This window comes from Chenopodium quinoa, unplaced genomic scaffold (genome assembly GCF_001683475.1).
Source record: "Chenopodium quinoa cultivar QQ74 unplaced genomic scaffold, ASM168347v1, whole genome shotgun sequence".
In the NCBI taxonomy this organism is placed as follows: Eukaryota; Viridiplantae; Streptophyta; class Magnoliopsida; order Caryophyllales; family Amaranthaceae; genus Chenopodium; species Chenopodium quinoa.
In genome coordinates this window covers 282,046-295,861 of record NW_018745281.1, presented here as the reverse complement: position 1 = coordinate 295,861, position 13,816 = coordinate 282,046, and the positions used below count along the sequence as shown (strand labels likewise).

The 13,816-nt window shown below is 35.1% G+C and overlaps 1 protein-coding gene across 1 annotated transcript; it reads right to left on the bottom strand.

The window, feature by feature from the left end:
* Positions 1-93: 93 nt before the first annotated feature.
* Positions 94-13,155, bottom strand: LOC110711808 (DNA gyrase subunit B, chloroplastic/mitochondrial-like). Its single transcript, XM_021890235.1, has 21 exons — positions 12,850-13,155; positions 12,390-12,534; positions 11,583-11,663; positions 11,340-11,453; positions 9,655-9,711; positions 8,486-8,587; positions 7,777-7,927; positions 7,561-7,637; positions 7,180-7,290; positions 7,021-7,091; positions 5,983-6,124; positions 5,698-5,796; positions 5,460-5,588; positions 5,240-5,354; positions 3,750-3,817; positions 2,123-2,236; positions 1,928-2,044; positions 1,780-1,833; positions 1,560-1,665; positions 907-1,037; positions 94-630 (listed from the first exon to the last, which is right to left on the bottom strand). Exons 1-21 carry the CDS (start codon positions 13,002-13,004, stop codon positions 562-564), a joined length of 2,208 nt encoding a protein of 735 aa, XP_021745927.1. The 5' UTR covers positions 13,005-13,155; the 3' UTR covers positions 94-561.
* Positions 13,156-13,816: the final 661 nt, after the last annotated feature.

Below are 13,816 nucleotides of genomic sequence, written 5' to 3'. Positions count from 1 at the left end.
AACATTTCGTTTTTTCTTTGTTGATCAAACTAAAAAAATTTGATGATTAATTCTCATCAACCTATCTACAAAATACAGATATAGAAATATCAATGATTTAAATGTATTTAGAAATTCTTTCAAAAATTAAACTCATAATTTTGGTACACAAATCTGTGCTTGAGTAAAAAGAGCTGCACTATCTAGATTACAAACTGTATAAATGTGATTGCTACAAAACTATACATATGAAATGAATGCGACAAATCTAATGGAACATTAGCCAAAACCATTCATTTCTACGCTAATTGGGAGGGACTATAATCATATGCTTGAACATAAATATGACACCTACAAAAACTAGCAAAATCCTGAGATATGAATAACTTCTAGCACTTGAAACCTGCCTGAAAAGACAAGAAATGTGGAAAATGCTTCCACTATTCTGCAGAAGAGCATTAGTTTCGGGATTGATCTTTGAATACTCATAAGCTCGAAGAGGACATCCTATGCGACACTTCAGGCTATATGGCAATGTCTCGGGTAGAAAGCTGTAATCAGTGCATATCCACAGCATATTTCTTATATATCTAACTGCTCAAGGTCGATAATGTTAGCTGCATTTCGTATAAGCTCCTTGCGTCCATCAACCTGGAAAATTACAGCATAAGCATCATGCCAACTCATTTAACCTGACATACAAGAAAGAGCCAAAAACAGAGAAATCTTATTCCTGTTCATGCATCCCAAAATTACTACCATCCGAAATTCATATCAACTTGGCATTGTGAATTGAATAGTAATTTATAACAAATGAAGATATTATATCCATATTAAATCCCATAACGGAAAGAAATAACACTGGCGCGAAATCCCCCACAGTTAATGGAAAATAATGAAAAGAACAAGCACACTGAAATGACTTACCCGGGCTCCCATGAGTGAGGCGAAAACAAGATTTGCTTGAGCCGCATCTTCTACCGTCAACTGTTTCAGCAATCGACTTTCTGGATCCATTGTTGTCTCCCAAAGTTGAGCAGGCATCATCTCACCCAACCCTACGATATACTTAAATCAGACAATAGAGCAAAAAAAAAAAAAAAAAAAAAAAAAAAACACTGTTCTATTCAGAACATACTACATCGAATAAGATCTGCAAACAAATCACATGTATGATCACATAGATGAAGGAGAAGCCCTGTTCCTTCTAACATACGAATTAGAATTCAGGGTTACCAGCAGGAACATCTTTGATAGTGCTTTAGTCATTTAAGTCACCATTAGTAATAACTGTAACCAATCTTTTCATATAGCAAAGGGCCAAAAAATTTTGTCTCTTCAAGATACGTTCAGAACCCAAATAATTTACATGCTAAAGATGCAAATACAGAATTACTTGTCTGAGCTCGTATTTACATATTTATGATGCCATTTAACTAGGGAAAGCAATTAAAGAATTTCGGAAAGAGCAATCCTAAAACCAAGATGAATAAGCACTGGTTCAGTAAAGAAGACATGAAAACCCATATGCATTTGAATATATGATAGCATATCATGAATGAAAGCGATTCTTATTATACCTTTAAATCTCTGAATGTTGTATGATGCATTTGAAGGGAAGGTACTCTGGAGTTTTTTAAGTTCAGCTTCACTGTAACAATAATAAAATTGTTTCCCTCTTTCAACCTGAAGGCAAAGGTACAAATTAAATAATAGGAACCCATAAGCAAGGAGGTGTGTAGGAGCTTAAAGTCCTCAACTCCTCCAGATTGACCACAGTGCCAGAAGAATAAATGATACCTTGTATAGGGGAGGAACTCCCACATAAATGCAACCTGCATCAAATAAATCTTTCTGCAAGAAAGAGGCCTCACACACATTAGACTTACTGGTATACACAGCTTTAGATGCATAACTTACAGTTTTTCCACCAAAGTCTAGCATATACCTGATATCTATAGAAAAATGTTAGCAATAAAGTTCTAATATGAGCACCATCAACATCAGCATCAGTTAAAATAATAATCTTGTGATAGCGAAGATCTTCCATCTTGAAATCTTCACCCTGGTAAAAGATAACTAGTCAATAAAGATAAGTTAAAAATCATAACAGATTTTATATTAAAATAAGATCCACTGGTACCTTCACTCCAAGTCCCAAACCAAGAATTAGGTTTTGAATCTCTTCATTCTTGTACATAGCTGCATCATCCCTCCTCTCAACATTTAAAATTTTACCTCGCAAGGGCAGGATAGCCTGCAAGGAAATATTTTCAGGGAAAGCATTATGTAATAGATTAAACTTTTCAACCAAAGATCATGTGCATACACAAAACTGTAGCCTCTTTCACCTCAAGACAACAAGGTAAGTCCTATCTTACACTTTTAATGCTAAATCTGTGAACAAAGCCCTCAATAGCATAAATCTTGATCGTACTGAAGCACCAGTGATGTTCAAAGACAACAAGTAATACATGCAAGTTAAATAGTGAATTTCATCTAAGCTCACCAAGTAAGTGATGAAGTCAAGAGGATGGAAACACAGATTTATTTATTTTGCCACATTGCCAAAGGGGAGATAAAAGGCAGTAGATGAAAGGGATTCAAGAAATATCATAGCAAGCATATTACTGATAGCGTCAGTCAGAAGGAAAGTTGAAGAATTCAATAAAAAAAATTCACTTCTGTGTTACATATAAAGGATGTATTACAGCATCACTTTGTTCTCCCTCTACCCTTTAAAGATTGCCCCATCCATCTCTTTTCACTTGATTAAGAGTTGTATAAATGGTTAGGTAGTTTTGTCGTTTAGGATGTGAGGTAAGAAATGTACTAGAGAGGATTTGTTGGAACCATGTCAGTCAAAAAGAGATTGAGACACTTTTTAGGGACAGACCAAAATAAAAAATAAAAAAAATAAAAAAAAAAAAAAAAAAAAAAGGGGTAATTCTTTAGATACAGAGGGAGTATTCTACAAATTTTCTCAAATTTGTCAATCATCCTAGAATAAATGGAAGATACTAACCTAAATCTAATATCCATCACAGAAAAACTAAAATATACTCCCTCCGTTTTTAATTTAATGAAACACTTCCTATAATCAGCCTTTTTTTTAAACGCAACACTTCCTTAAATGGAAACATTCTACACTATTTTATTACATCTCTCTCCTCACATGGTCCCCACTTCTACCCCACTCACACCTTCTTAATATTTCTCTTCAATCACGTCAATTACTATATACCCATTATCACGTTTATTTTTATCATTTTTAATTCCCCAACAAACCCCACTTACACATATATAATAACTTCAACTCAACCGCATAAAAATCCGCATGGTCAAAGTGTTGCATTTAAGAAAAAACAGAGGGAGTAACAATTTATTTCAGTCACATGAAAAAATATATATCAAAGAGAAAAAGGAAAATATAAGCTCCCTTGCATGAAACATGTTTTCAAGACAGCACATAAAAAGCACCAACAATTCCTTAACTATGGTTTGTGACATCCTTTAGCTATTGACTGTCTACCTTCCTCCCCTTACAAGGAAAAAGCTGTTTGATGGGAAGAAAGTTGAACTCCTATCATTGATATTCTTACTCCAGATCAAGTAATGATATTCTTTTCTCACAACTCAACAGAAAAACTAGTTTGAGAAATAAGGTGAAAAAAAAGCACATTTTACGTAAACAATTCAATGCAATGGCAAACGAACCACCTTTAGCACAGATTTAACAGTTGCCTCAAGTACAAGGTGTAATAACTCACTTGAAAGCGTCTATCTCGGCCTTGTTTTGCACTTCCACCAGCTGAATCACCTTCAACAATAAATATTTCTGCAGGCATAATTCAATATCAAGATAATTTAATAAAGCAATGGACAGAAAATTAAAACAATATGGACCTCCAAGACTCCACATTGTTTTTGAGGTTTGATTTCTTTAAAAGTCTTCCAATTCTTTAACACATAACACAATGATATTAGCAGATCTAGCACCAGGAATAGCTATGAAATCCCTCAACTTTTGGGAACAAATAGATTTAGAAGTAGCAAAGAATTCATCCTATGTGTTATTCCTATTTACCTTTTGCATGAGGTGGGGAGGGGGGGTAGGGGAAATTTCACCCAGATACTTTAAGGTTGATTGTTGGCATTACTTTCTAATACAATTATAGATATTGCATGTACTAAATTTCACGATTACCTACCACTTAACGAAATATCTACCTTCAGTTCATCAGGAATAAACACTTCACTAAGATATTAAGAACACAAATCTCATAAAAATTTGAACATTTGGGGAGGGAACCTAGTACTATAAACCTACACATCAAGATTCTAGACTTTCTAGTGCAACTTTCTCATATAGTTTTCTTCAGCAAATGTTCTATTCTAAGTATTCTACTTGCAGTTTTGCTTCCTTCGTTAAAAAGCTACCCCAGAATCTAGTCTTACTACCAAACATAAAGATTCTTGGGATATGTCATCCAACGTTAGATAAGTAGTCTCACTCCAAAATCACATTGTTACTTACAATTAGAGACAGATATTAAACGGTAAAAAAAAGCAACGAAGATATACTTGTTAAATATTAATCAACAGGAAAGAGGATAATTATTGGCACACAAAAGCCAAATTAAAAATAGCATAAAATTTCCCACTAAAGATGGATACTGACCCTAGGACAAATCAACATTCACCAAAAAAGAACGCCCAGGTGGTGATTGTAAAAAGATAAATATTTAATAGATCAAAGAGATAAGATGGAAAGGACCCACTAATCAGGCTTAAAGTTGAGCACTTGAGTTTTACATTTAGCCAATTTAGCATATATAGTTAATCTCTTTGATGAAACCGCCACATAGAATGTTCATTGCAATATGCATGTGCATATGCAATAGATAGTGGAAATGCGGAAACCACTGATGAATTGGTGCTAGCCCCATAAAACATGATGTAATTTGACTAGTCTCATCTAGTTTTTTGAGTTAAACAGTAAATAACAACTAGTAATAGGTTTGGAGAGCTTGTATCTGATTTTGATGCCCAATTTCAACCCTTTAGGTTCAAATTTCAATGCAGGTCAGTCTGAACTCAAAAGGCCTGATCTAGTTTCTTATTGCAAAATAGAAGAATAAGGTTCAGAAAAAATATATATATTGACAAATTGGAAATGTAGTGGATAATTACTTGCAGCAAAGAACGCATTTTAAAGATCAGACGACAATAATTAAATGAGAAAAGTCACTATAATTACCTGCTTCCTCAGGGTTTGTGGCAGAGCAATCAGCAAGTTTTCCAGGAAGCGAAGATGACTTCAGGACACTCTTTTGCCTCACTAGCTCCCTTGCCCTTTTGGCAGCCAGAGCAGCCTGAAACAAAAATTAGTAGGAGAGCCTTGCAGTTCAGTAATAAGGTCAGCTACACAATGTCTACTGAACATAAATTTATAAAATCAAGATTTATCACAAACTTACCTTGAGAGCATTCAAAGCCTTTGAAACGATCGAATCTAAAACATCAGGATGCAACTCTAAATATTCCACGAGATAATCTTGCACACATTGATCCACCACCTTCCGAACTTCTGGATTTCCTAACCTTGTCTATCAACCATGGACATCATAGCATCAGTCTTCAACTTTCAAGAATGTAATTGCAAACATCTTTAGTTTATTGAGCCACCAAAGAGGAGAAAAGGAGTAATAAAAAAACCTTTGTCTGTCCTTCAAACTCTGGATTTGGCACTTTGACAGAAATTACACAAGTTAATCCTTCCCTTACATGTTCGCCACTTAAAGTAAGATCTTTGTCCTGAAAGTAAAATTAAGCTCTTATATTATACAAACAAAATCAATACAAATTTAAACACGTTACAAGAAGAGATGTTACAGGAATTCATCATAGTTTGAAAGTGCATCCTGTTTCGTAAAACAATTATCATAGAATACTAGTACATTGGATCCAAGGAAAGATCAAAAGTGAAGAAAATCAATGCACCTTGTTAGCTTTTGATTTCTTTGCCAAACTGTTCAGAGTTCTTGTCAATGAAGTCTTGAAGCCATCAATGTGAGTACCGCCATCAACAGTGCGTATGCTATTGGCATATCCCAAGATTGTATCTGAATATGCATCCGAACACCTACAAAAATTTAGCAGTTTAATCCAACCGGGTAGAAAGAATTCGTCTCATATACAGCTAATACAAGGGCAAACGTAGTTGCAAAATCTTAACAAACAAAACTAACGTAATGTTTAGTTCACCTTATTCAAGTACTTCATAATTATTTCAGATCAGATTAGAAAATAAGTTCCAACATATCAGATTAGAAAAAATAAGTTCATAACAGACCTTATCAATTTATTTGCGGTTTTTTATCGCTAAATATCTTTAATTTCATAATGAAAAAAAAAAAAAAAAAAAAAAGTACAAATTTGGAATATATACATTAATAAAAATCTAATATAACCTCATTTGACATAATCTTTCCAAGGATTAGCGTACAATCGTACATATAAGGTCAAAGTTTAGTCAAATGATTTCAAGACTAAGTTTAGCTCAAATCAAGCAATCAGATCATATAAAAAGAGAAAAAAAAAAAGTTCAGATTAGATTAGATTAGAAAAAATAAGTTCAAATTAGATAAGCAAAAATAAGGTGAACTAGACATGGACTAACATCACATTAAGCTTAGCAAGTAAACTCAGAGAAATCAACATCTAAATAACCAATATTAAATAATTACAGAAAAAATGCCGAAATCTATAGCTATTGAGAAGATTAAAACGCAACTGAGCATATCAAAATTCCTACAGTATTTTCTCAGGGATTTTGTGGGGTTGTCATATCTAATGCCTACTCTCAAAATCAGATAACAGCCAAAGGATACAAATATAAAGCAAAACCTATACATTATATCAAAACCAACACAAACAAATGTAAAAGAATAGACAGAGGCAATGCAATAAACAGAACAAAAAAATAAATGCAATGCCTAACAATAAGAAGCGATGAAAAGTCCAGATATAAAAGCCTACCACTGTAAAGCTGCATCAATAGTTACACCATCTATTTCTCTGTGAAACCCAACGACATCATGAATTGGTCTCTGGATGCACATTCCAGCATTAGCAAGCAAAATAATGTAAAAATGTGGAGCAATATTCAGAAATGGAATGTCATCGTAGAAAACATACCTTATCAACGTTTAGCCATTTCACATATTCAACCAACCCACCAGCATAGTAATATTCATTATACCGACTCTTCTCCGGATCTTCACTCTCCTTGCTAAAAGCAATGGTAAGCTGCAAACAGGAAGTAAAAGCAGAAAGGAGATGCTTTCAGTCAATAGCCCCAACTAGAGAATAGAAGTTATACATATCCTCCCCTGCAATTCCAATAAATTAAAAAGCAAAAGAAGAAAAACAAAGGCACAATGATCAATTACCAATATAATTCATACAACCAATTAGCAAAAGAATTAGCCTCATATTCTATCAACACCAAGCCACCACCGCATATAAAAACATCTTACTCAAAATTTAGAGTATCCAGATACATCGCCAATACTTTACCTTGGGATTTAAAAATGCAAGCTCCCTAATACGCCCAGCTATTGTGTCATAGTCGAACTCAATTTCAGTGGTAAATACTGCAATGAAATTGTCATTATAAAAGTAGAATTAGCAGCCAATTCCAAAAGGAAAATTGTAATACAAAGAAACAGCATTTGCCAAGTAACAAAGCCAATACAGAGAAAACATAGCAAAGATACACTGCTCCTCAGTTACCTTCTTTATCAGGCCAAAATCTGACAGATGTTCCATTGCGATCCTCAGAATCTGGTGGAAGCACATGACATGACAGATTTGTCACAGGCTTTCCACGGGCATATTTCTGCTTGTACTCCATTCCATCTCGCCAAACTGTGATTTCTAGAGCCTACATAATACTAGAGCATCAGAGGCCGAAACACCTTTGCATGGTAGTTGCATCTTTCAATTTGATAGTATTAAGAGAGATTCTTTTCTTTTTTTTGGCCTCCATCCAGAAGAAACATAAGACAAGAATATGAATATAAATGCGATGCAAAAGCATATGCAGTGGCAACTGAATGAAAACCCAGGGTCTTAAGCCAATGTCAATAAGCATACTGCAATATCAGATGACAGAGCGCAAAAAAGGCTATAGGCCTAGAGCAATTTTATTGCTCCTAAATCATGGGATGCCTAAGGCTGAATTACCCAATGTATTTGTGTACCCAGAAAATGTCTGTTGTGTGTTTGAAAGTAGAATTTTTTATGTGTCAAAGGTCAACCATTAAAGTCTTCTCCAAGGGGGAGCAATATTGCAACTAGCATAATTGTAATCACTTCGAAATTTTTTCTCAATCTTGCAACAGACTACACATTAAGACAAAACATGAGAATCACACACAAAAAAAAAAAAAAAAAAAAAAAAAAAAAGTAAATACTTCTGAATCATAGATGAAGTACCTACCGCTGATAATGCATTGACAACTGATAGACCTACACCATGCAATCCTCCTGATACACTGTACCCACTACTCGAACCACCAAATTTCCCACCAGCGTGTAAGACCTGCATAAATTAGCAGCCATCATTCAATACTGTTAGAATTTACTAAGGAAGCGCATGTTATGCAGCAAAATAGTTCAATAAACAGAGTATATTTACAGCATGAGCAATGAATTCTAACAGACAATCACAGCTTCCCATGTTCTATACTCATATGGCCACCACTGCCAACCAGATAAATTCTTTAAAACCATATCTTCTTTTCAATTAAACGCAGCAGCCCACTTTCTGCAATTACTATCTGTTAAAGCAAAGCATAATAACTGTATCATAGAGGGTATAGATTACTACTCTTGCTACTCAATTACAAATCCCATTTGCAACACTCATCCTAAATTTTTGACAGCCATATGTTCTTAAACCCATCACCTACTCACCGGTTCGCCCAATCACACTAAATCAACAAGGGGCGGAATACCACTGTAACTTTGCACATAAACCAACCATTCACAAAGCAATCACGAGTGCAAAAAACAGAGGAGCACAAAGACGATAGATTAAACCAAGCTTCATTTTAGCTGGTATATCCAGCGTTGCACCCAATATAATATATCCTAGCAGAAGTGGCCTTAGTAGACTCAAGATGTGATACTTCTGCATGAACTAGGCAAGCTTCAGTGTTTCTTAATCAGGAATGCCAAATTGATCATTAAGCTTCCTAGTCACCTTTCAGTACCACAAAAGTTGTGAAAGCTATTAAACACAGCTAAAGAAAAATAAATGGGGGAATATGCAATGCAGACATAACAAGCCAAAATAATTCTCCTCCTATGGAGGGTTAAAGACATCTTATTTATTGAAGTTCCTACGGCAAAAAACCTAATACACAAAGCTGAACAATGCTACAAAGTGGCTGTCAATTTTTCAGAACGTGTATGTAATAACACAAACTCACAAGTTCTGATACCATCAGTCAATTTTTCAGAACCTAATTAGGGATTTCCAAAAGCAGACCAACAGGGTAGGGAGGAGAGGGGGGGGTGATATATTGCAATTGTAACGTAAAAATTGGAATGAAAGAAATTTAATCCCATTGCAACTTCTATCCTGATTTTCTTCTAAGGTTTTACCGTTAAGACAGTTTCCAAAGAAGATTTCTTCGTTACTGGATGAACATCAGTTGGGATCTGCAACATACAGATGAGAAAAATAATTAGGATAAAAACAACAATATGAAAAGAAAAGAAAAAAGTCAAAATCTGCAATAAAGTGATATGTCACTCCTTATATGACTAAATATATTAAGGAAGATGTCTACAATATGCAGTTTACACATGAATTATCGTGGACACTAGCTTGATGCCTCTAGGTAAATAATTATAAATATCACAACACTTAAAATATATTAATCAATCACCAGCAAGCTTCATGATTTAGCCAGTAATAAATATTAATGATTGTACTATAATGCTGACGCAGAACCTAGATAAGTAGTTAGTGATAACATGCAATACATTCACACAGAAAAACGCAGAGTGGGAGGTAAAAAGGTATGAAGGGACTGAAGTACTCAGGCCACCTTTAAGATATGCATTATCTACAAAAAGATATGACGAAATTATAGGTCATGATAAAAGTCAGAGCAATTCCACCATGAAACAGCTAAAGGTAGAAGCAGGATTCAAGAAAAACACCATCATAGGCAAAAACGCTAATAATCGTCTAAAGTAATACTTCCTCTGTTTTACTTTACTTGAACCATAGCCTTTGGCACAATATTTGAGAAGGGGGGGGGGGGGGAGTGTAATTGGTGCACATGGTCTACTTTATTATCCTTTGAAAGAACATGAAATGTTGTCCCCACATGCACTTTATAAGGGCAGTTTTGTGAATCTGACAACCAAAATCATACCTAATATAGAATGGGTCATGTAATATGGCATTTCCATTTTAGGAATGTTAGTCAAGTAAATAAAAACGGAGGAAGTATTTCGTAATTATTTGGTCATGATGCTTGCGGATAAAATATAGCCCCAAAGTTTCTCCAACTACCTTTTTTTGTATGTGTCATAGGAATTATAATTGTACATGTATCTGCAGTCATTTTTGCTTAGCCACATACTCATCTTCTCAAGCACACAAAATATATAAAAATCATTGTTGGAAATGTAAACGTAAATGTAAGCACCAATACACCTCATAAGAGAGTATGGATTGCAAACATGTCTTAGGTTGGAATGGAATACTTATCCTAATATCCTATTACTATTGTTTGGTTCAAACTTATCTATGTATATTGTTATATTTTCTTCAAATTTTTTTGTATGTCCACCTCATATATAAGTCAGCATTTTCTACGTTGGGGCCCACACTCATTTTTTTCTCTCAATCTTTTCATTATCCTTAGTCTCCCTGCGAAAATAAAAGATATTAACTTAAATAGGGACTGGAAAGAATAGAATTATTTCGGTGTATTTAATTTATTCACTGTTTTCACAGGAGATTTTATCCACCAAAGAGGGGGGGGGGGGGAAAGAAAAGGAGGATTATATGAACGAAGTTCGGCGTCTAAGGCAAATGGAAAGTGGGCAGAAACCAAACTTATCACCAATGGATGATAATGAAAAACCAGGGGAAGCCAAAGCAGTCAACTGCTGTCTATAGGCACTGTTTGATGTTTATTCAGCAATGCCTTTGGGTAAAGGGGTTGGGATGGTCTACCACAATTAACAGAAAACTTTGTGTGAATTATAGCACTAAGTTACCCTCAAACATAATCAAAGAAGTGCAAATATTGGAATTTGATGTTCCATACCCCACGCCCATTGTCAGTAATGCTAACAGAGTTGTCAGCATACAAGATAACATCAATCTTTGAGGCATATCCTGCTTGAGCCTCATCAACAGCATTATCGAGGATTTCATAAACCTGAAAGATCCCACATCAGAGTCAATTTAAATTCACAAGTTCTAACCTCTAATTTCTAACCATAATATTATAATAAGACAGCATTTGGACCTCAAATAGCTAAAAAAAAAAATTCAGAAAGGTAGGTACCAAGTGATGCAAACCCCGAGAACCTGTACTTCCAATATACATCCCTGGTCTTTTTCTAACAGGATCCAAGCCCTGTAAGACCTGTGCCAAGCAAATATCACAAACATATAAGACATACATATATCATACTATATAAACTAAACCTCAAGTGGAGAACAAATTTGTGCAGTAAATCAGAGAAAGATGCCACATATTCATCTAATCTATAATGTAGTCACATCAATCTTTAAGAAAAAACAAGACCAGATCAAAGAACAACATCTTCACCAAGGATCTACTCTAGTCCTCTCTTCAGTCAATGATTAGAAAGATACTAAAGCTGCCCACACATTGCATATTAACACCCGGCACTCATAAGGTTGCTTAAAAAAGGTCAGGGAAACACAGAGATATTCCACATGGTGAACATATACAATAAAATTATCCTCCTTTCTTGGCGTGTTTGGCTAAGTTGGCCCCTAAACCAAGGGTAAATTGTCAATGCATCATATAAAACACCCTTAATAATGATTTTAAGTAGAAAAAAGGCACTCTACAATACCTCAAACGCTACCACATGATGATAAACACCTCATTACCTCATAATTTACTCCGATTGTAAAGTCCAATTACAGGTAAAAAAATATATGCAATTAGCACATATCACAATCAATACCATATTAACTCCTTCATTATCAACATCAAGTAGATGGATAGCACAACACAGAACAACACCAATGGAGAAGCAAAAACTCATTGGCATACAATATCATGATGAAGCTAAGATTAATAATACTGGCCGCGAACACGATGAAGCTAGTAGTATACCTGAATTTGGTCAGACCCATAAGATTTAGAAGCCATATTTTCCTGAGAAGACTCGGTGGCAGTACTAGAAGATATATATGCTCTGGGAAATGCCACATTTCTAACCACTGCACCATTAGAAACCCTCTTCAATCTGAAATTAACCCTGTACCCACAATTTCCCAACAAAATTAACAACACCAAAAATCATCAAATCAATTAAACAAAGCATAAACCCTCAAAATATATATGGTAATAATCAACAAAACAAGCAAAATACAGCACAGTTTATAATTCCCAGCTACAAGCATAAACCCAGAAAAGACTAATTCTAAACAACACCAAAACCCCAACAAAATGCCCAAAAAATTTTTGTAGTAAAGATGAAATTTTCAAAAAGGGTCGATAAAAAAAACACCAATTATACTATACCCAGATAAAAAAATGCAAGTAAGAAGAAGAAAATGAGGGAGAAAGAGACCTGAGAGAGTGAGGAAAAGAGGAGGTGAGAGAAGGAGGAGGACATGAGTGAAGATAAGAGGAAGAAGAAAGGAAACGTGAAGAAGAAGAAGAAGAAGCAGTAGCCATGAGAAGGCGAAGAGAGAAATGGCGAGGTCTGAAGACAAGAAGCGCCATTCAGTTCAAATTCATTCAGAACCTCTGTTGTTTGGGGGGGTTGCCTATTACACTCACTGGTGTTTTCTGCGGCGTAAAAGAAGGATAATAGAGTACGGGAGAAGGTGAAGGTGAAGGTGAAATGGTTGGGGCACTGGGACGGCTAGGCAAGAGTTGATCGAGTTGATCTTCACCATATGACCGGTTGTACATTCTGTCAGGGGTAATTAAGTAAAATTTAATCATTTTCAAATCTATTATTAATAAAGTTTATAATGCGACATGTAATAACGCGTTATAAAAATAAAAAATAAAAATTATTAAACATTGTAAGCAAAATACTGAAAATTACCTGCATTTCGTGAAAAAGTGACCATAATGCCCTTAGTAACTTCACCTCTCCCTCTTACCACCATTCCCCTAAGAACTTGCCACCGCCACAACTTGTACCACTTCTTTTCCCACTTCCCACCTAGCAGCAGCATGGAGAAAGAGGTGTCCTTTACTAGCGGCGGCATCGACAACCCTCCATCTCCTTCTCATCAACGGATTGATTAGGGACGCGAGAAGGGTAACGGCCGACCGGTGTCCCAACCAACGTCATAAACCAATAAGGTCACACGATTAAGTATTTTTGTGTAAAGAGATCTGCAAAGAACAGTGATGTAGACGAGATTTGATCTAATGTCTTGAATACCACCTCCCAAGATTTTAACCAATTAGCCTAGTTGGTATCCATTTCGTTCCCTAATATAGTGCAAATGTTTTTTTTTTTAAAAGTCCCAAAAATGTTGTGTTTGTTTTAATATTTTATTTTTTAATAACATATTTCT

Bases quoted from the DNA above. Each gene is read 5' to 3' on its own strand.
- LOC110711808 (XM_021890235.1), bottom strand. From the start codon at position 13,004: ATGGCGCTTCTTGTCTTCAGACCTCGCCATTTCTCTCTTCGCCTTCTC. The intron at 6,125-7,020 runs GTAGGCTTTTAT...AAATTTTTGTAG, and splicing joins ATTGATGCAGCTTTACAGTG to GTGTTCGGATGCATATTCAG. The intron at 631-906 runs GTAAGTCATTTC...GTAATTTTCCAG, and splicing joins CCTCACTCATGGGAGCCCGG to GTTGATGGACGCAAGGAGCT.